Source organism: Dermochelys coriacea, chromosome 11 (genome assembly GCF_009764565.3).
Source record: "Dermochelys coriacea isolate rDerCor1 chromosome 11, rDerCor1.pri.v4, whole genome shotgun sequence".
Lineage (NCBI taxonomy): Eukaryota > Metazoa > Chordata > Testudines > Dermochelyidae > Dermochelys > Dermochelys coriacea.
The window spans coordinates 34,975,356-34,997,826 of record NC_050078.2 but is presented as its reverse complement, the minus strand read 5'-3'; the positions used below and the strand labels follow the sequence as shown (position 1 = coordinate 34,997,826).

The following is a 22,471-nucleotide window of genomic DNA, read 5'->3' as shown; positions in this document are numbered from 1 at the left end:
AATGTCTGTGTTGCTCTAAGCGCTGCAGCTATTTTACAGTGTATCCATCTGCTCCTGCTTCCACAGGTTAGTAGGGACAAAGACAGGATATGACTCATTACAAAACAGAAAAAGTGGTGTTCTACACCAAAAGAGAAATAAAGGATAAAAGATGGTTAGGCAAGCAGAGTCAAGGCAGCAAAATGCATCTTAAAGCAGAAGTCAATAGACAAATTGAGTTTCACAGCCTCAATCTGTAATGACTGTAACTTATGCTAGAAGGGGGGATGGGGGGGAAGAAAAAAAAGCAGCTCCTGTAATCTAGAAGAGAAGATTACTCACCTGGACCTGGAGATCTTCAAATACATTGCCTCTGCAGTTCCACGTTCTTAGGAATGTGCATGTTGGCAGCACAAATCCCAAACCATCTAGAGAACAGTAACCTGTGGGGCCATGCACATGCCCTCTGTGAATCCTTGTCAGCCCCCTCTTCCCCCTCCCCCAACATTTTTCCCCCAGATCACACTGTAGAAACTTCCTGGTTCTTATTCCTTACATTACTTGATCATATGTTGTGCTGTTGCTGCCATTCCCATTACAGAAGCATAATGCAGATTGGGACATGGCATCTATTTTCACTCCCACCCAATAAAATAGCCATGTATACATTATTCTCAGTGTTTAATACCCTTATTTTATACTAGATAGCTCTTCAAAGCCATGCAATAGCATGCTGGCTCAATAAGCCAGTTAAACGTGACTAGATTTGTATTTGTCTATCCTCCATCACCATCTTACTAAAACAAACTATACAATCCTGTATCAATAATACCGTTTGGATAGTAATATGTGACTGAGGAACTTAAATATCAGATTTAGGACCTCAGGTTAAAAGAAACACTTGAATACAATTCAGGCAGCATCCATTTTAAAGACCAAGTCCCTTGGGATTCTACTTTAAGATTCCATGTTCTTACACTCCTTCCCTTTCTATTTTGTTCTGTATGAAAGCACCAAAGCCAGTTTAATGAGAATCCTGGGCTGGTCTCAGACACCACTTGAACAGGATTTTAGTGTTGCCCCTTACTACCTGCATACAAAACTGTAGCACAATACTATAGAAGTGGCATGGACAGAGAGATCGAGGGAGACCATCACCTTCACTTCAGGAGGCAGTGAAAACATGAATATGGAATACTTTAAAAATCTTTATTAATAGAGTAATAAGTCTACCAAGTCTGCAAAAGTTTAACAGGCTATTATTATTTTGGAGGATGGAGGACACAGTAATTGGTTCTTCTTCCTTGAGACAATCACTGGTATTTTTTAAAATGTCTATTTTTCAAGCATGTAAAACTGTAAAGTTTGTTCTTCGGGTTAAGAAAGTATTAATGAAGGATGAAAGCTTGTTTACAGCTCACCACTGACATTAGGCTTTATGCTACTAGTCACGAACAATACTGTTCAATTAACTGAGGAGAGGGGGAACAATCCAATTTTACCTGGTGAGAGACAATTCCGACTACGAGAGCTTTAATAATACTGTATTGAGCAAGCTTTTTCACAGAAAAAGCAGAATTTGCTAGGTAGGTCAACTCACAAGGCTTAATTACATTGCATATACTACCGTACCTGTCCAGCGATAGCAGCGAAGTAAGTCCACATAGGGTCAGCAGCAGCAGAATAAGTACCAGAATATGCAGAATATCCAGAGTATCCTCCATGAGGCATATTTGGTACTGCTCCTGGCATTGGCTGTCCCACTGTCATTTGCATTCCAGGCATCTGACCACTGTAACCTCCATACTTTTGTGAAAAAGAGAAATATTTCAGTGTCTTCATCAGCTCAATCTACAGTAACAGACTTCCATTTACAAAGTCATCTTCTTCATGATGTTCTTTTATTAAAATGCCCATTACACAGCCCAATTCAAATAACCATACCACTTCAAATTCATTGGTCATGTATCCAAACACTGGCATATTATCTGCATCCCCCTTTTTTTAAAATTATTAAAAGAAGGTACCCATATGCCGTGATCACACAACACTTTCTAATTCAGAGTTTTTAGAATAGTTCTAAAACTAATACTTTGCTACCTGATTGCAAAAGGATAAATTGTACTACAATTTAATTTCTCATATAACAAAAAATATTATATGAGAAATTAAATTATTTTCCAAAGAGAAATGGCAGTTGTTAGTGGATCTCTTTTAAAAACGAGGTATAAAACAGAGAATATGGACACTTTTTTTTTTTTTTTCCCCAGAATTAAGTAACTAATTCCAGTTTGGATAAATTCTAACCATTTAAACCTCCCTGCAGTTTCCATTAAATATTATATTCTTCACTCCTGTGCTAAACTGATTAGTTATTTAAATTAGTCATACAGACTGTTTCCGCAGTCTTGAGAGGTTGAGCAGAGAAACTGTATTGTGATGTTGAAACAGGTGGGGCTTTATGGACTACTAAAATAATGCTTAGAAGTTATTTTTATTTGTATACAGCAGAGGACCTCATCCTCCAATAAGCACTTATTTTTACTACCATCATAAGGACGGACTACCTTCAAAATGAGGGGGTTTTTTTGTTCTGACACTGACTTATTAAAGAGTGGGAGGAAAAATATAATAAACACGCTAATTGTTTTTTGCTCATCAATAGAACCGGAAAGGATTTTCCAAAATAATTCAGCACCAGATCTCAGACAAATGCCAATGCCAAGGCAACTAAGGGGTGAAAGACAGGAGACAGAATTGGAAGCTGAACCATAGCCCCACTGAGAAAGGAATGAAACCAACTCTGCACATTGATGATTCAATAGGAAGTTCTGGCATAAAAATAGAAGACTGCAGAGGCAGTTGTCAATACTGGATACTTCTTTTAAAGGTAGCTTAGAACGGCCCCAAAGAATCCATCCTCTGTATAATATTTCAAAAGTAGTATCATATCCAATGAAAGCAATGAGGGTACCCTACCATTCAGAATCCCAAGAAGTAGCTCTTATAGCTATGGTACTGCCTGTGTTCCACTGCCTACTCAGGTTTAGTTCTGATGACCCCCTGTTGTACCACAGGGATGGCAAGGCCAAAATTAAGTAATGGGTGCTGCAACTCCCATGCATCATGTCACAATGCTACTCATTCAATGCTGGTCCTACTTTCTCATCATACCAGAGGGGTTGTAGAACCAAATCTGAGGGGACAGCTCCTGCACCAGAGCTACCAGCAAGGGCCTGCCTTTCCCCACTTCCAGCTGCTCCTGTCCCCTCTCAGGAATGGGGAAAAACACTGCACCAGGCTCAACGGTGGGGGCAGAGCATGGTGCGATCTCAGCAGGCCAGGTACTGGGGTCACCAGAGGCAGTAGGAATGGCGTCAGAGGTTTATAGCACATACCATGGGAAAAACTACCGAGCACCCTACAAACTCACAGAAGTAGCTCCATATTTGTACAGGGCCATTTTGTAAGCGGGTATGCTTCCTGTTGCAACATCACCACTCTCCGGTGGTTTGTGAGGGTACTTCAGGCTCCATGATTATTCCAGCCCTATACCAACTAGGGCTGTGAGAAAGGCGCTCCTTGCCAGAGCAGTCTGTGGCAATGGCTACAAGAAGCGAAAGTCCAAACTGCTTGCCAGGATAATTAGGACTGTATTTAAATAGCAAAATGAACAGGAGTACTTATGGCACCTTAGAGACTAAAATTTATTAGAGCATAAGCTTTCATGGGCTACAGCCCACTCCATCGGATGCATAGAATAGAACATATAGTAAGAAAATAATATATAAATTATCCACAGAAAGTGGAAGTTGCCATACAAACTGCAAGAAGCTAATTAATTAAGATGACCTATGAGAAGCTGCAGAGATTGAATTAATATGCAAACTAGATACCATTAACTTGGGTTCGAATAGAGACTGGGAGTGGCTGGGTCATTCCATATATTGACTCTATTTCCCCATGTTAAGTATCCTCACACCTTCTTGTCAACTGTCTAAATGGGCCATCTTGATCATCACTGCAAAAGTTTTGTTCTCCTGCTGATAACAGCTCATGTTAATTAATTAGCCTCTTACAGTTTGTATGGCAACTTCCACCTTCTCTGTATGTGTATCTACATCTACTTACTACATGTTCCCTTCTATGCATCCAATGAAGTGGCCTGCAGCCCACAAAAGCTTATGCTCTAAATATGTTAGTCTCTGAGGTACCACAAGTACTCCTGTTCTTTTTGTGGATAGACTAACACGGCTGCTACTCTGAAACCATTTAAAGAGCAGGGACGCAAAGGTTAGAGGCCCCGTCATCCCAGTTCTCCTTCTCCGACTGACTGAAACTGGCTCTGCCTGTTAAGGTGAGACAGACTTGTTCTGAAAAAAAAAACCTGTCATTATGCAAGGCACATTTTCTGTGTTTCACACCAGGGCCCCTGGCCAGCCCTCGAGCACCGACTTCAGTCTCTTGACCCCTCCCGCGTGCTCCACGCCACGAGTGGGTGCGTGCGGCCGCTCTGTGCAACCGCCCCGCCTGGCTTCCCATGCTACTGCTAGGAGCGTCGCTAGAGGCCCAGGGCCGCGCCTGCCCGGGCCTACCCGCGGAGGCTGCTCAATACCGGGAACGGCACGGCACGAACGGGCGACGAGAGCCCCATTGGCCGGGTCCCCCCCCCCCCGCGCAGGCTGCCCCCAGCGCCGCTGGGGGCCTGCCACGCCCGGCCGGCGGGGCGGGGCCTGCCCGTGTCGGCTCAAGCGATCGCTCCCTCCCACGCCTGCGGCGCTACGCCCGCCCAAGCGCACCGCAGCTCCGAAAGGCTGGTGCTCCCGCCGGCCCCGGTGGGCCGGGAAGGCCCGGCCCAGGCTCGGCCCTTTGTCCCGTGCTGACGCGCAAGGCCCGCAGGCGGCAGGGCCTCACTCGGCCCTGTCCCCGCGGAGCCCACAAGGGGCGACGACCGGGGCTCTGTTCAGGGGGCCGGTCCCGGTCCCCTCGTCGCAGCGACTCACCGCTCCGAACCCCGGGTAGGCCATGGCGGAGACACGGGCCGAGCCGCTGCCGTCGCAGTTCACAGCCCGGGAACCTGCTGCCGCTGCTACGCCGCCGAGTCACCCCGCCCGATCGCGGAAGCTCGGAGGAGCCAGGGCCTCTGAGCCCTGCCATTGGCTGGCGGGCTCCCCGCCCCCTCTGTCGTCAGGCCTCGTGGGGGCGGGGCACAACTCCCCTCCCCCCCCCAGTTTGCGCAGGACCGGCGGCAGGGAGGGAGCGAGCGAGAGGAAACGTGCGGGGAGGGGGAGAGGCGGCGGCGGCGGCGGCGGCGGGATGCGTGTGGGGGAGGGGCGGGCAGGCTGACCGTCGGAGACTTTCTCTCTCGGTTGCTGTAGTGCGGCCAGTAACTAAGCGAAAGCCGAGCCGGCGCACAATGCGGCTGCGCGGAGAAGGTAGGCGGCTGAGCTCTAATGTCCGGACCGGCGGAGGGAGAGGCTGCGCCGGGGGGATTTGGCAGGGGGATCAGGACAGCTGCAGTGGTTTTTTTGGTGGGTATTTAAACAAGGGCGGATGATCTGTTACCCTCTTGCGCCGAGATGCACTTTGAAGCATTGAGGCCTGTAACATCCTCAATTTCAAAATCGAAGCTCGGGCTGGAAATGCTTTCCCTCCTGTTCTTTCCATTGTGATCGCTACTGAAGCCATGAGAGAAAACAAAATATTCTTTTGAATTTGTTTAATTTTTGCAGGTGACAGCACTCTGTACTCAGTCAGAGGCCCCTGCTGTTTATGTTGGCTTTTCAACCAGCAATAGGGAAGAGGAAACGTATTTTTTTAAAACATGGAAATGTCTTTCTACAACCATGAAAACTGGCTGGGGGATTCAGGGACTTGTTTAGCAACTGAGACTATTTAACTTTTTTTAACTGACTTAATTTCAGGTGTCCCTTTAATATTTGTAAACACTTTGAGCCCATACAAATGTACCTGTATTATTCACGTCAAATATTCTTGGCCTGATTTTCCACAGCTCTACAATTGCATGGTCACTGTCTGTGCAAAATAGGCAGAAGGCCTGGTCTACATATACAAGTTGTGCCAATGTAATTCCTTACGCCTGCACACTTTCCAGCCTAAACAAAAAGACACACTTAATTGTGCAGATCCCCACCACAACTGCCCCTTGCTGTGGATTTCTTTACACCTAACTGGGGCCCTGCCCCATTGACCTGTAGCAGTTTGGGATGGCAGGCTTTAGTGTTATGACAAGGTAGGCCGGATAAGCTTGGCACACCATTCAGGAATGTGGCCTTTCAGGTTCTGACATTCTGTAACCACTGCTGATTGTCCCAGGTCTCTATAATGATTCAGCGTTTCTTGTACTGCATCCAATGAAGTGAGCTGTAGCTCACGAAAGCTTATGCTCAAATAAATTTGTTAGTCTCTAAGTACTAGTCACAAGTACTTCTTTTCTTTTTGCGAATATAGACTAACATGGCTGCTTCTCTGAATCTTGTACTGAGTACAAGTGCTCTGAAAATAGATCAAACACAAATTCCTGAACAGCTTCAAAACATGGAGTTCTCCTCAGGCAACTCCTTCCACCTCCAAATTCATTTAATCAGCACTTCTGGATCAGTCAATGGCATTTTGGGATGTATAAGTAGGGGCATAGCGAGCAGATCGAGGGACGTGATCGTTCCCCTCTATTCGACACTGGTGAGGCCTCATCTGGAGTACTGTGTCCAGTTTTGGGCCCCACACTACAAGAAGGATGTGGATAAATTGGAAAGAGTACAGCGAAGGGCAACAAAAATGATTAGGGGTCTAGAGCACATGACTTATGAGGAGAGGCTGAGGGAGCTGGGATTGTTTAGTCTGCAGAAGAGAAGAATGAGGGGGGATTTGATAGCTGCTTTCAACTACCTGAAAGGGGGTTTCAAAGAGGATGGCTCTAGACTGTTCTCAATGGTAGCGATGACAGAACGAGGAGTAATGGTCTCAAGTTGCAATGGGGGAGGTTTAGATTGGATATTAGGAAAAACATTTTCACTAAGAGGGTGGTGAAACACTGGAATGCGTTACCTAGGGAGGTGGTAGAATCTCCTTCCTTAGAGGTTTTTAAGGTCAGGCTTGACAAAGCCCTGGCTAGGATGATTTAACTGGGACTTGGTCCTGCTTTGAGCAGGGGGTTGGACTAGATGACCTTCTGGGGTCCCTTCCAACCCTGATATTCTATGATTCTATGATTCAGTCAGTGAGAATTCTGTCCAGTATAACAGGATAAAAAGAAAAGGATCAAATGCATCCGATGAAGTGAGCTGTAGCTCACGAAAGTTTATGCTCAGATAAATTTGTTAGTCTCTAAGGTGCCACAAGTACTCCTTTTCTTTTTGCGAATACAGACTAACACGGCTGCTACTCTGAAACCTATAACAGGATAGGCTTTTTTGTCACAATAATGGACTGCTGCATTTCTCTGTGTTTAGGGTTGTGAGCAGTTTGGAAAGGGAATGGGGACCAGCTGAGTTCTGAAATATGGTGGAAGGAATAATAGGTGATTGGCCTCTATTCCCACAATTCACTTAAATTCCAGCAGATATCCTACAATATACTATGAATATGAGATCCATTTTTCCCTTACCAAGGAAGAGTGCCTTTAGGCTAAAGGTTTATAAACTGCTTTGAGATGTTTTGATTAAGGGAGCTACAGAATTGCAAACATCTCTTTGCTGTGAGCAAGATTCTTCCATCCTTACTCAAATAGACTCACTGGGGAAAAGATACTACTTAACATAAGGGTTACAGAATCTAGCCTTTTCTTATAGTAGCTACACTTACACTGGATTCTGGGTGTTTGATTTACTTTAGTTGCTTTAGATGTCCTGTGTGTGCGCGCCAGTGACTATCTACACTTACTAAGAGAATAATATCACTCTCGTATAAACCTTCGAGAATGTATTTGATGACATTTGTGGGCATAATGATTGAGCAGTCTTGCATAATGAAAGTAGTCAGACAGTTTGAACAGAGTGGTCTTTGCTCTTAAATTTTTTTTCTTCCTTCATTCTCTTGATTTTTTTTCTTGGGGATTAAGCACCTGAATCAATAGATGGAATTACACAACAGAGAGAAAATTTGCAGGGAGGGAAATTTAAACAATTTATATCATTTACAAGTTTCTCAAGAGAAAGATGTCATGAAGAAAAATTAAAATATGTAGGAAAGGGATAGTGAAGAGCTTTAGACTCTCATGAGGAAAAGGGAAAATTGACAAAAAGGAAATGGGCAAAGTGAAATGAAAGCAAAATCCTGTGAATAAGGGAAAGAGAAACAGAAAATGGATCATGATCAAAGAAAAGACACAAAACACTAGAAGTGTGTACTTTTAAAGAGTTTTGCTGTAATACAAACATTTTTAGATCAACAGAAGGTCAAGTCATTAACACAGTTTTCTTGCCCGTGTGTCATAAATATAAAGGGAAGGGTAAACACCTTTAAAATTCCTCCTGGCCAGAGGAAAAATCCTTTCACCTGTAAAGGGTTAAGAAGCTAGGATAACTTCACTGGCACCTGACCACAATGACCAATGAGGAGACAAGATACTTTCAAAGCTGGAGGAGGGGAAACAAAAGGGTTCTCTCTGTCTGTGTGTTGCTTTTGCCGGGAACAGAAAAGGAATGGAGTCTTAGAACTTAGTAAGTAATCTAGCTAGATATGCGTTAGATTCTGTTTTGTTTAAATGGCTGGTAAAATAGCTGTGCTGAATGGAATGTATATTCCTGTTTTTGTGTCTTTTTGTTACTTAAGGTTTTGCCTAGAGGGATTCTCTATGTTTTGAATCTGATTACCCTGTAAGGTATTTATCATCCTGATTTTACAGAGGTGATTCTTTTTACTTTTTCTTCAATTAAAATTCTTCTTTTAAGCACCTGATTGTTTTTTCATTGTTCTTAAGATCCAAGGGTTTGGGTCTGTGTTCACCTGTTCAAATTGGTGAGGATTTTTATCAAGCCTTCCCCAGGAAAGGGGGTGTAGAGTTTGGGGGGGATTTTGGGAGGAAAGACGTTTCCAAGTGGGCTCTTTCCCTGTTATATATTGTTAGATGCTTGGTGGTGGCAGCAATAAAGTCCAAGGGCAAAAGGTAAAATAGTTCGTACTTTGGAGAAGTTTTAACTAAGCTGGTAAATATAAGCTTAGGGGGTTTTCATGCAGGTCCCCACATCTGTACCCTAGACTTCAGAGTGGGGAAGAAACCTTGACATCATGGCTAACGGGAGGGGAGACTGGGAGTGTCCTAGAGTTTAAGGCCCAAAGAGACTACCAGATCACTAGCCTCTTGTCTATCACAGGCCACGCGCACCACCCAGCACTAAACCCAACAACTGAAATTAGATGAAAATATTACAGCCCACAGGAGACTAGACTTATGTGCCATAGGCAGAGAATAGGAGTGAGAGATGCACCAGTGCCCAAGACCCCCAGGATGGCAGGATAATGGGTAAGTGGGATATACCCAGCTAATCTTGGGCAAGTGAAACCCCCCCTGACACTGCAGTGGAAGGAAAAAAAACCCAAGGTTACTGCCAATCTGACCTGGGGAAAAATTCCTTCCTGATCGCACATAACGGCAATCAGTTAACAAGAAACAGCCAACCAAGCAGCACCTGAGAGAAAGAATGCTTTGTACCACCTCAGAACCCTTACTTTCCCCGCCCAAGGTCCTATCTCCAATTGTGGCCATCCCTGATGTGTCAGGGAAAGGAGATTTTTAAAAGAAGTTACATTGAGGAAAAAAATCCCTTCCTGACACCTGCAGGTGGCAGCTGAAGTCCTAAAGCATGAGCTTGTAGGAACATCAAAAAACAAAAACCCAGAAGTCACACTCATAAATTTGTCCAGTTCTGTCTTGAAATTAATTAAGTTGTTTGCCTCCACAACTCCTATTGGGAGGCTGTTCCAGAACCTCACCCCTGATCATCCTAGTAGGCCTTCTTTGCAACTGTTCCAGTTTGATTTCATCCTTCTTGATCATGGTTGACCAGAATTGTACACGGTATTCCAAATGAGGTCTTACCAGTGCCTTGTACGATGGTATTAATACTTACCTATCGCTACTGGAAATGCATTGCCTGATATTTCCACTGAATACATCCGATGAAGTGAGCTGTAGCTCACGAAAGCTTATGCTTAAATAAATTGGTTAGTCTCTAATGTGCCACAAGTACTCCTTTTCTTTTTGCTGATATATCCTAGGATCACATTTGCCTTTTTCACAGCTGCGTCGCATTTGTGGCTCATAGCATGGGTGGCGGATATAAAAGGCTTGGGGAAGCTAAGCTTCCCCCAATGGAGTAAGAAATCCTGGATGTGGTGCACCGCCTTCAGAGCGCCCTGCCAGAAGTTCCTGAGAAGTGGCGGGGGCCACTGTCGCCCAGACTATCGCCCTTTCTGCACTCTGTCCCGAGGTTCTGCTCCTGCTTTGCCTCTTTCCCTATGGCCCTGCCCTTGCTCTGCCTCTTCCCGCCCTTACTCCAGCTCTTCCCCTGAGGTCCCCCCACCTGCCGCTTGTGCCCCTCTGCCCCCTCTCCCATGACCCCCCTGCGCCTGCCAGAGCAGGGTGTCGGGGGGAGCTTCTGGCACTCACACCCAGCCTCCCCAAATGGAAGTTCCTTATCATCAGCAAATTTCATTACCACATGCCTACTTTTTGTGCCAAGGGCATTTAAAGAGATTGAGGCCTATCTTGTAGCACCCACTTCATGCCAATCCCAGCTTGCTCTTGCTGAGCCAGTGCTCTCTCTGGGGAATTCTGCCTGAAACCTTCTCACCAAGTCCAGGGAAGGCCATTTCCAGCAGTGTCGGTTGTTGAGTTTTTCATTATTATTATTATTTATTACTATTATGTATTATTTCAAGACCCCCTCATCAGTTCCTCAACCCAAAGTTCCTGGATGTAATCTGAATGTCTTTTTTTTATAATAGGATTTCCTCACAGTTTCCCTTCTGTCAATTTTTGTTTCTGGGAGTGGTCCCTCCAACCTTTAGCAGGTATTGCAGCTCCTCCTCTTCATGTCCTTCTCCTCCTCTTATGAGGATCACCCAGTAAAGCTGTAGGTCTTTTCCCAGGGGTAAAGCTTGACGAAAAGAAGCCTAGGAGTCTGTTCTCACTAGAGCATGCTCGCCTCCAGAGCCTGGAATGAATCTTAAGACTCCTGACTCCCACCATTCCTCTGCTGTCAGCAAGTACCTAAGAAACCCCTGGCAAAGTGTCTCATTCCCCTGCAGTGCTGGTCCACATAGTGGATGACAACCTACTATTGCTATTGTTTAGTCCAGTAGCTCAAGTGCAAGGATCTGTGTGGTGGATCTAAAGTTTCAGCCTTGTGGATGACCTATATGGGTGTTAATATGATGCCACATGATGGAATTTTGCGGGAGAGAACATTAGTTTGCCTTTTTTAAAACCCAGGAAATTACACTGAGGAAATTACACTAAGAGAATATTATTAAGATTGTAAAAGGCTTGTACTCAAAAGTTAGGAAATGCCATAATTAAAGACAGAGCAACCTTAATCAGCCCCCTTGCATGTATGTATTATGATTATGCTTGGAACGATTCATTTTTTATCAGTAAATGTCAATTTCACCATACACACACAAAAAAATGACAAAATATTTCCATAAATAATTGAAATTTACGATAGACAAAGAAAGAAAAATGCTTCTTTGAGAATTTATTGAGCCAGACAGCGCTCCAGCCCCTCCCTGACAATACTCCTGGATTCAGCAAGGGGTCCCAGCAGTCCATCTCCCCTCTTTCTAGTGTGAAAGAGGAGACAGTTGGGCCATCCCTCAGATCCATCATATACTGGCAGTGGCCCTTCATTGTCTGGGATAAGTATTCTCCTGCCACTATCTAATGTAATTAGTCTATAGGTCAAATTGTAATAGTCTGTGTTGAAGTACTGAAGGTTCAAACTCTGCTGATGATGCATCATGAGGGCTGGATGTGACAGGTGTAAATAATGGAATTAGTTTTTACCTCCTTCCTTTAAAACTAGGAAATTACTTACAAAAATACTACATTAAAAGAACTCTAGGTTGTGAAGTCAAGAACTCAGAAGTTTGATTGTCCATACATTTCTCCTTGTGAGAATGCATTATGATATAGTCTTTAATTACTCATCCCATACTGTTTTTTTTTCCTCTGGGTACTTGACTTACTCAGGGTACAAGTTGGATGCACAATAGGACATAATTAAGTTTGCCCAAACAACCATAACTCTGGCATTTCTCAGCTTTTGAGAGCTGGATTTAATTAATCTTTTTTCTTCTTTTTTACATAATTATAAACTAAATCATGTATAGATTTTATGGATTTGGTGGAGTGCTTATGCCGATGGGAGATAGCATCTTCAAAAAAATACTTAGGTGTCTGCTTCCAGGAGAGGGTTCCTAGCTGTGAATTCCAAGCAGAGAGGGGTTCCGCCCTCCAGCCTAGATTTAGGTACCCAAGTTTGTGTGAGGAATGGGACTTAGGACACACTCCTCTCATCAGTATCTCCCTTTGGCTAGTTTACAGAGGTCCCCACTTAGTATGCTGGCTTTGGCAAATCCCATTCTTAGGCATCTATCTCTCTCCATTCATTATATAGAGAACCTAAGTGCTGGACTCAGACTTTGTGGATTCCAGTGGGTCTTTTTCTAGGCACCTAAAAGTTAGGTGTTGTAATGCTTACTGTCACAGTGCCTGAGTCCCTTTGTGAATCTAGCCCCCAGTGTGTAGTATCAGTCTTTCCTGGGTTGTGGAGACAGGCCACCATGCTTACACCTGGTTTTATCCTAATTTACAAATTAAAACAATGGATCTTAACCCAAGAAAAACAGGGTTATAATAACGTTATAGTCGTGAACTGTAGCTTTGCTGTCGGGTATGACTGTAATGATACTTTTATAAAACTCCATATATATGGAATGGATTCCAACATATCTTAGTTTAGAAATTTTAACAAACTCCCCCTTTTACTCAAAGGAAAACATTTTTAAATGTGCTTTTGAAAATTCCATGAGGTACTAGGTTAGGCACATATCTGAATCTGTAGGTATTTAGATACCTTTAAAAATCTGATCCCTGCCATCTATTTTCCTATAGCCCTGTTCAAGTAATAATGATTTGTGCTTGTGCTAACCAAAGGTGCCATGGCAACAAGGATGCTCAGAAAAAGTAATGGTGGGTGAAAACGTTACTTAGCAACAAGGATCTTTAGATTGGAGAGCTCTGTTCCTAATTGTGAAGGAAAATGACAGTCAAAATCAAAAAATGTAAAAATTCAAGGAGGGAATGTGCAGTGACTAGTGATGGTAATGTGGTGGAAAGAAGAATCAAAGAAAAGACAGAGGGGCATTAATATGAAATCTTAGGGAATATAGGAGCTTCTGAACAGACCTGGAACAAACCAGAAATAAAAAAGGAACAGTAAGAGACAACAATGAAACCAAACAGCACAGAATGAAACGAAACCAAAACCCAGAATAGACATACAGAAAAGGGAAATGGAAAGCAAACAGTGTTGAAAGAGGAAAACAGAGGACTATAAAACAGAAGAGAGAGTTTCTATGTACATATGTAGTTACAACTCTACTTAAGAACATAAGAATGACCATACTGGTTCAGACCAATGGTCCATCTAGCTCAGTATCCTATTTTCCAAGAGTGGCCAGCACTTGTTAATTCTCTCTGAATTATTTGAACAGGTCTATTAAGTGATCCATCCCCTGTTGTCTAGTCCCAGCTTCTAGCAGTCAGAGTGTTCAGGACACACAGGGGTAATGCCCCAACCATCTTGGCTAATAGCCAGTTATGGACTTATCCTCCATGAACTTATTTAATTCTTTTCTGACCTGAGTTATACTTTTAGCCATCACAGCATCCCATGACAGTGAGTGCCACAGGTTAGTTCTGCATTGTGTGAAAAAGTACTTCCTCTTGTTTGCATTAAATCTGTTGCCTATTAATATCATTGGGTTTTTGTATTGTGTGAAAGGGTAAAAAATAACACTTCTCTATTCACTTTCTCCATACCATTCATGATTTTATAGACCTCTATCATATCTGTCCTTAGTTGTCTCTTTTCTAAGATGACCAGTTCCAGTCTTTTTAATCTCTCCTCATATGGGAGCTGTTCCATATCCCTAATTATTTTTGTTGCCTTTATCTATATCTTATCCAATCCTAATATCTCTCCTTTGAGATGGGGTGACCAGAAAGGTATGCAGTATTCAAGGTGTAGGCATACCATGGATTTATATAATGGTATCATGATATTTTCTGCCTTATTATCTATTCCTTTCCTAATGGTTCCTAACATTCTATAGGCTTGTGCCGCTGTACATTGAGCAGATGTTTTCAGAGAACTATCCGTGTTGACTCCAAGCTCTCTTGAGTGGTAACCGCTAAATTAGAATCCATCATTTTGTGTGTAAAGTTGGGATTATATTTTGTAATGTGCATTACTTTTCACTTATCAACAATGAATTTCAACTGCCATTTAGACATGTTTTGAAGTATTTAACACTTTGCCCTCTTTGGGCCAAATGGAAAGACCACTGAAATCTATGGAAAAATCTTATTCACATCATTGGAATCTATATTAGGCCCATAGAGTCTTTCATCGAAGGTTGGAAGTTACAAAGCCTAAATAAAGCATTACAGATTTATGTTGGTATGACTACGTCACTCAGAAGGGTGGAAAACGGGCTTCTCACATTGACATAGCTACCTCTCAGAGAGGTGGAGTACCTACGCTGACAGGTGAAGCTCTCCCATCGACATAGGTAGTGTCTTCACTAAGCACTACGGTGGCACGGCTGCATCGGTACAACTGCAGCACTGTGAATGTAGACAAGCCCTAAGACACACAACTTCCTTGCGCAGCAGATGAGAACTTTATTTGACAACTTTACAGAAGGGGAAAACAGACAGACACAGAAGAGTGAAAAGAACGAGGAGTACCTGTGGCACCTTAGAAGCTAACAAATTTATTTGAGCATAAGCTTTTGTGGGCTAAAACCCACTTCATCAGACGTAAGGTGCCACAAGTACTCCTCGTTCTTTTTGCTGATACAGACTAACAAGTGACTTCACAGAAACTAATGTAATTTAGCAAGTTACTACTTAGATATTTGGAATGCTGATTTGAGTGCCCAAATGTGGAAGGCGTTGCCTTAATTTAGGCACCCCAATTTAGAAAGCTCCACCCACAGACGACACTAAAGGTATGTCTATACTTTGAGTTGGCGATACGAGTCCCAGTTTGGGAGACATACCCACACTAGCGCTCACTGAGCTAGCATGCTAAAAATAGATGGTAGCCAGGACTGCAGGAGCTAGCCACCCCATGTACATACCCATCCAAGGCACCAGGCACATACTTAAGGCACCAAGCACCACCGACCCCTTGTGCTACTGTGGCTACACTAAGTGTAGTATGCTAGTTCAAACAGAGTTAGCAAGGATATGTCTTCTCAAGCTGGGAATTACATCCCCAGTTTGAAGTGTTAGACATATCCTAAACCAAGTTTGGCCAAACCTGAGTGGCGTTGCAACCCTATATGCCAGGTTGCAACACCCAGAGTCGGGAGTCAGAACCCCTATAGGTTCTGCTGCTGCAAGGAGAGTACAGGCTCGCTCTCCAACACCTCCTTCCCCCAGGGCCTTCCCTCCACACCAAGCCAAGATCAGGGTTGTGGTGTGAGGGCAGAGGGTGCTGCTGCAGGTGGTCAGTGCCCCCTCAGCAGGGAGAGGAGAAGGAGGTGGCAGTGACAGAGGAGAAGGCTCCTTGCCTATGATTTTGCCTCTTGCCTCCTTCTCTCCCTCTCCCCCCCACCCCCTCACATGAATTTGGATTCTAGTGGGTCATACAAAAGAAAATAAGCACCTGATGGGTCCGCTTAGTAAAAAGTTTTGGAACCACTGCCCTAAGATGAGGTCATCAGGTTGCTCCATAGAGAGATTCTCTCCTGAAATGTTTTATTAAATGTTATTAAAAGTGCCAAATTTATTCATTCTTGGATTAAATTCAATATGCCTTTCCTCAGCAAAAAGACAGTTTTCTTGAAAGCAGTTATAATTTTTTGTGATTTATTCATTAAAAATCATTTTAAAGGACAAATTCTCAAGAAACCCACTTTATGGAGCCACCTGCACATATGTTAAAGCCATCTATAATGGTCAGTTTAGATTAAGCAAAACATTTAAGGTCTGCTCCTTTCAAGGGATCTGGGTTAATTCTCTTGTGTTGGCTGATCTTAACAAACTGACTATTCCTTAGTGAAAGCCCTAACTATATGTATATGCACAATGGACACATGCAAAAGTGAAAAGAGAGGTTTGTCATAGAGAAGTAATCTATACTTTGTGGCAGCAGCTCCCCCTCACTTTCATATCTCCACTCTGAATTTGATAGGACAAGAAGCTTCTGATTTTTTTTCTCTCGAAACAGATATTGGCAAGGAATTATTTTAAACACCAAAAACATTTTTAGTGGAGAATCATGTTTAATCTAATCAACCCTCTAGCAGGTAGTTGCTTTCAGTTTTTTCTGACAGAAGAGCTGGATTATCTAGACATGTGCTAGATTATGATTTTAATACTACAGTCCTGTGTAGGTAAAACTGCAAAAATGTATCCTTCAAGTAAAAGGCTCTAGCTGTCTCCTATGTCTTTGCCCCTCTACTCCCATATTTAGTGTTGTCAATTCTTGTGATCTGATTGTAAGTTGGTCTTGTGATATTTAGTGGATATTGTTACCATCTCCAGCTGCTAGGATCAAGAGATTGCACTACTGCTGCAAATTTAAGAAATTTGTTTTTTTAAAAAAATGCAAGAAGAGATTTTCATTCATTCTCTCTTGGTTAAAATACATATACGCACAATTGGTCAATGCAGTCTGTAGTTTAGGAGTGCTCCTGAATTCCTTGCTGACACTAAGTTGTCACATACCAGCATTGGGGAACCATGCTTCCTACTGTTTTTAGTTAGCTGAGACTCCATCCTATCCTGATGGATAATGATGTGGCATCAGCAATACCTGCTTCTGTGACCTGCTGATTGAAAAAAAGCAATGCAACATACCTGGTTGTCAAGCCATCAGCCCTTAGAAAACTCCAGCCAATACATAATGTTACAATGTACTTCCTCAGCAACATTGGCTACCTCCAGTATGTCTAACATGTTTTCTGCTTTCTACACTGGCTTCTCATTGAATGTCAAGTTCAAGATGCTCTGTGTCCTGACCCAGGATATCTAAGATATTGCTTAGACCTTGAGGATAAAGATTGTAGCTGACAACTCCTTCTACCATAAGGTGAAGCTTGTCTGACAGAACCATCTCTAGGGCTGTTCTGATATTGTGAAGCAAACTCTCTCAGGAACTGAGGGCCTTCACAAACCCCATCACCTTCCACTTCCAGAGCAAGGCATGCTTCTTCAAGCTGCCTTCTCTAACATACATTGATCAAACTGGACGGTCTCTACGTAAAAGAATAAATGGACACAAATCAGACATCAAGAATTATAACATTCAAAAGCCAGTCGGAGAACACTTCAATCTCTTTGGTCACTTGATTACAGACCTAAAAGTTGCAATTCTTCAACAAAAAAACCTTCAAAAACAGACTCCAAGGAGAGACTGCTGAATTGGAATTAATTTGCACACTGGATACAATTGATTTAGGCTGGAATAGAGACTGGGAGTGGATGGGTCATTACACAAAGTAAAACTATTTCCCCTTGTTTATTCCACACACCCCCCCCCCCCCGTTCCTCAGACATTCTTGTCAACTGCTGGAAATGGCCCACCTTGATTATCACTACAAAAGGTCCACTTACTCCCCCCTCCCGCTGGTAATAATTCACCTTAAGTGATCACTCTCATTCCAGTGTGTATGGTAACACCTATTATTTCATGTTCTCTATGTATATAAATCTCCCCACTGTATTTTCTACTGAATGCATCGGATGAAGTGAGCTGTAGCTCATGAAAGCTTATGCTCAAATACATTTGTTAGTCTCTAAGGTGCCACAAGTACTCCTTTTCTTTTTGCGAATACAGACTAACACGGCTGCTACTCTGAAACTTCTCTAACATAGACACACAGCAGCATGCACATTTAAAAACACCCCAAGACCTTCCAAAAGAAAACACTCCACACACGTCTCCCCCTGGAGAGAGGATGAAAGTGAGCAAGAGCGAACCTGAGAACAACATGACAGATGTTAGTCATGCTGCTTATTGCAGGGGGTGGAGGGCACTCAGTTACTATTGTGATGTGGGTGGTATAGGAACCTATGCAGAACAGGCCCTCAGGGTTGTAAATAAAAGCTTGAAAAGTGAAGAGCGTGGAGCCTACCAGCTCAGAAAACAGAAGGCAAATAAAACCCCACACTTAAAAACTCCTCATGATTTTAAACCAATCTCATGATTTTGGGGGAGCTGTTGTTTTGTTTGTACTGCACACGTGGCTCCTGTGCTGCCATTTTTGCCTTTCTGTGCCCTCTATGTATTCTCTCCCCCAACCCCGTTCTGGCAAGAGACGACTTGGGACGGGACCCAGCTCCCCTCCCGTGCTGGGCTGGCCACCTGGGCTTCGGCAGGGGCTGGCTGCAGGATTCAGGAAGACGGCTCAGCCCTTTGCCGTTTGGAAACCGATCAGCCGGCAGGAATCGAAACCGAAAGCGGCCGGCGGGGGACGTTTAAAAGCGCCGTGAGCGTCCCAGGCTCCGCAGACCCTTGGAGGCGGGAAGCGGAGAATCCGGAAAGACGTGCCCAGGCCGCCAGCGAGAAGCGCAAAGGCTGCGGGTTAGTTACACCCTTCCAGCAAGGGCCGGGCGCAGGGGGAGAGCCGCAGCCACCCGCCCCCGTCCAAGGGACTAGGACCTGAGCGCCGGAGAAGCGTAGGGCACCTCCCCCTTCCCTGGGCACTGGGGACTCTCGGAGCAGGGGGAAGCGCCGTGACCGGAAGCCCCCAGCCCTGCCACGGTGACTCCGGGCGCAGGAGAGATGGCGGCCCTGTCGCCCGAGGAGCAGTTCCTCTATCTGATCTCCTGCTTCAGGCACCGGCTCACGCAGTCCATTCGGGTGGCGCCGGTGCTGGACCGCCTGGCCACGCTGAGCCTGCAGGAGAAGGAGCGGATCCGGGCGGTCGCTGCGCAGCAGGGCGACGCGCAGGCGGCTGGGTTGCTGCTGGACGCGGTGACGCGGGGCTGCCAGCAGCAGGGCTGGATCCAGCAGTTTGTCACTGCGCTGCGGCAGGGGGGCAGCGACTTGGCCGCCTGCTACGTGAACCCCAGCCTGAGCGAGCTGCCCTCCCCAGCGGAGGAGACCGAGCACGACGTGTGCGTGCACCTGGTGCAGCTGCTCTATGGCACCCTGGTGGACAAGCTGAGGAGCCGGCAGGTCACCAACAAGTGTGTGGAGAAGGGACTCCTCCAGGACGATGACCGGGAGCGGGTAGGTAGCGCTGCCCCTTCCGCCCCCGGTGCCGGGCTTGGCCGCGGAGCTGCTGCATTTCCACACAGCCCTTTCACCCACAGAGCCGGAGAGGCAGCTACCGCAGCATTGTTTTCCCGGCAGCCGGAGTGCGGGGCAGGGTTCCCGGACAGGGGGGATGAGCCTCCTCGTGTCCCTGTCAAAGGAAAGTCTCACCCGGGCCAAGCGCTGCTCGCCCGACTCCCGCCCCGCCCCAGCAGCCATTCCCAGGGGAGACGCGCAGCATCTGGGATCCCTTCCCCCCCCCCTGGGCAGCGAGCCCAGGAGAGAAGTACAGGAATTGCCCTTCCCGGCCTCTGCTCCCACTTCCCAAAGCTGTCCGGTGACCTGGGTGGCGAAAACGCCTCTGCAGAGCTGACCTTCCTCTCCTATTGCTCAGGCCGCAGGACTCCCCTCTTTGACTCTCATAACTGGCGCTTGTACAACATATCAAAGTCAAACGTGTTCTTCAAGGTTCTCCACCCCTCTGCTCCCACTCATGCTGCTCTCCTGTTTCCCATTCCAGCCCTGCCACCCATATATTTGTTAATTTTGTGCTTTTTTTTTTTTTTCCCCTTGCTGTGTCTTGTGCTTGGAACAGCCCCTCTCCAATAATACACCTGATGACCATCTTTTCATACAAACTCCTCCTCAGAATATGTCTGCTGTATCTTTTAACAATAATCTACTAATGAATGAATCTCTCTCTCTCTCTCTCTCTCTCTCTCTGTATGGTAAAAAGGGTACCATTTTGAGGTTGGAATTTTGGGGGTTCTCTGGTATTCATTATGAGTGATTGTCTTACATAGATTGTAAGTCTGCTGTGAAAACCATGGCTTGATCTACATTACAGAGTTAGGTTGAGGTAAGGCAGCTTATGTGGACCTAATTAAGTCAGTGTCTACACTAGAATGCTGCTTTCGTGGAAGTAAGTGGTCCATTACACTGACATAATAACAACCCCCACAAGAGGCGCAGCGCTTATGTCAATTAGGGCAATGCAGGGTCCGTGTAATTTTGTAGTGTAGACAAATCCAAGTCTTTACTCTTTGAATTGTACAGTTCTGAGCACACTGTGCATACCCCGTCCTCCATCAACATGGAAAGACCCAATTTGTGTCATAGGGACTCCTGCTTAGGCAAATGGGGTGTCCTAAGCACTTTTGAATACCCATCCAGTAGGAAGTGTCCATCAGCAGCCTGAGCACTGTGACAGGCATGTATACTGATGGTGATGGCAAAGCCACCTGTGGTAGATACTCTTACTGATATGATACGGTCTGATGCTGCAACGGATTTGAACTTGCTTGCTAATAAGATTTTGACTACAAAACGCACCCTATGACCATGGCAGTTTTGTTCACTTTTTCCATGCCAGAAGCTGTCATGCATTTTGCATAGAGAAAATGTGTTGGCTAGTTTAGTTTCAGACAGAGTGTCTGGCAGTGATGGTGGACTTTCTAGGGTCAGTGAGCACCTCTAAATCGTTGTCTCTGCATTCCAACAAGCAAGTATGAAGAGGGCAACTCTCATACACGAACCTCTGGAATGCACACTGAGGCAGGAAAAAAATAATTTAGGACAGGATTTAAACATGTGCTTGATTTAATATGCATGCTTAAGTCCCTTGTTTAACTTCAATTGTGTGCTTGAGTCCTATTGACTTCAATGAGATTTAAGTATGTTTAATTTTGAGCATGTCCTTACACACTTTCCTGAATCAGGAACTTGGATTGTAAGTGCTTTGGGCTCTCATTCTTACTATGTGTTTGTATTGTGCCAAGCACAAGGGCCCTAAAAGTGCTACGGCGATTCAAATAATAGATAAGGTATAAGTGGTGTGAACAGGTATTTTTGTAATTTTAAAATGGAGATGACTGCTAGAATTGATAATGTATCTACCTACAAATAAAATGGTAAAAGAAACCAACTAACTAACCACCCTGGAAATAACTTACTTCAATGCTATGTGTTTTAGTGGGAGATTAAAAGATCCTGTGTTGTAAAAGTTAATGTTCCTATCTATTTTATCATTGGTGTGTAGGTGATGAAAAGTGAAAGACCTTGAAAAATCTGGTTTACCATTATGTAGCCTTTTTTTGGTTTGTTTTTTGTTTTTGTTTTTTTTGGTACTATAGCTTGGGCAATGAATACACTAATCCAGTAGTTTTCAACAATGGTCTGTGCAAACTGGCAGTTCACATGAAGATGGTAGCTCCTCCAAACATCCTGGTTCTTCACTGAAGAAAACTATATGCTTGGAAACCAGGAGGAGCCAACCTAGGTAGTGTTAGCACCAATACTCCTGAATGGATCTTTAATGGCTCCCAGTGGAGCAGATTACTGTGGACCTTTTACACTGGTATGAAAGTAATTATCTTGCATACACAGCAGTTTATTTGAGAAGGAATTATACAAGTGGTAAAGGGTTACATTAAGCACATAACTCCTATGTTAGACATTAAGAACTATACATTCCTCTTAGCGAGCCTCTCTTTCACAAACGTACACAAAGAGGCCCTGTGCTAGCCTCACACAGTTCCTGCTTGGCAAACAGAGAAGGTGGTTACCAATTCTGTGGACGGCTTTTTCTCTCCAGGTCTGGTCTCCTCAGCCCTCTGGTCTGTCTCAGATTCCCTCGAGGCAAGGCCTTGGCTAACTGGAAACCCCTCTGGTCACAGTCCTACTCGAGGCCAGAGCAGAGTTTTGGCTACTTTGTCTAGCAGCGTTGCTTCTTTAAGCAGTAATTAAGGAATCCCCCCTCTCACTCCAATAATTTATTTTGCTTGATTTTTATACTCTTTTTTTTTTTTCCCTCAAAGGAGTCACATGTCTTAAAAGCATGCCCAGTGAGCATGTGGCTACTAATTTTTACCTAATTAATACTTTAGGAGGAGACTGCAGAGTGGTACCGACTGAACATTACCCCACATTCACTCCTTTCAATGGCGTAGCTAGGTGGAGCGAACAGGGGCAAC

At 44.5% G+C, this 22,471-nt stretch overlaps 2 protein-coding genes across 4 annotated transcripts in view; one reads left to right on the top strand and one right to left on the bottom strand.

Moving 5' to 3' along the window:
* Positions 1-19,188, bottom strand: part of GCA (grancalcin) — a 32,343-nt gene extending 13,155 nt beyond the window's left edge. The window contains exons 1-2 of one of the 2 annotated variants that reach the window (XM_043505207.1): positions 19,062-19,188; positions 1,612-1,785 (exon numbers count right to left, since the gene is read on the bottom strand). In XM_043505207.1, coding sequence (XP_043361142.1) covers positions 1,612-1,764 — 153 coding nt within the window. In that variant the 5' untranslated portion in view covers positions 1,765-1,785; positions 19,062-19,188. Of the gene's footprint in view, positions 1-1,611; positions 1,786-4,982; positions 5,421-19,061 lie in introns of those variants that run through there. The other variant, XM_038422472.2, reaches the window with a different exon arrangement.
* Positions 18,692-22,471, top strand: part of IFIH1 (interferon induced with helicase C domain 1) — a 40,772-nt gene continuing 36,992 nt past the window's right edge. For both annotated transcript variants that reach the window (XR_006277970.1, XM_038422467.2), the window contains exon 1: positions 18,692-19,475. Coding sequence is in view for 1 of the 2 variants with exons in the window: in XM_038422467.2 (XP_038278395.1) it covers positions 19,026-19,475 (450 nt within the window). In the remaining variant the exon portion in view is untranslated. The remainder of the gene's footprint in view (positions 19,476-22,471) is intronic.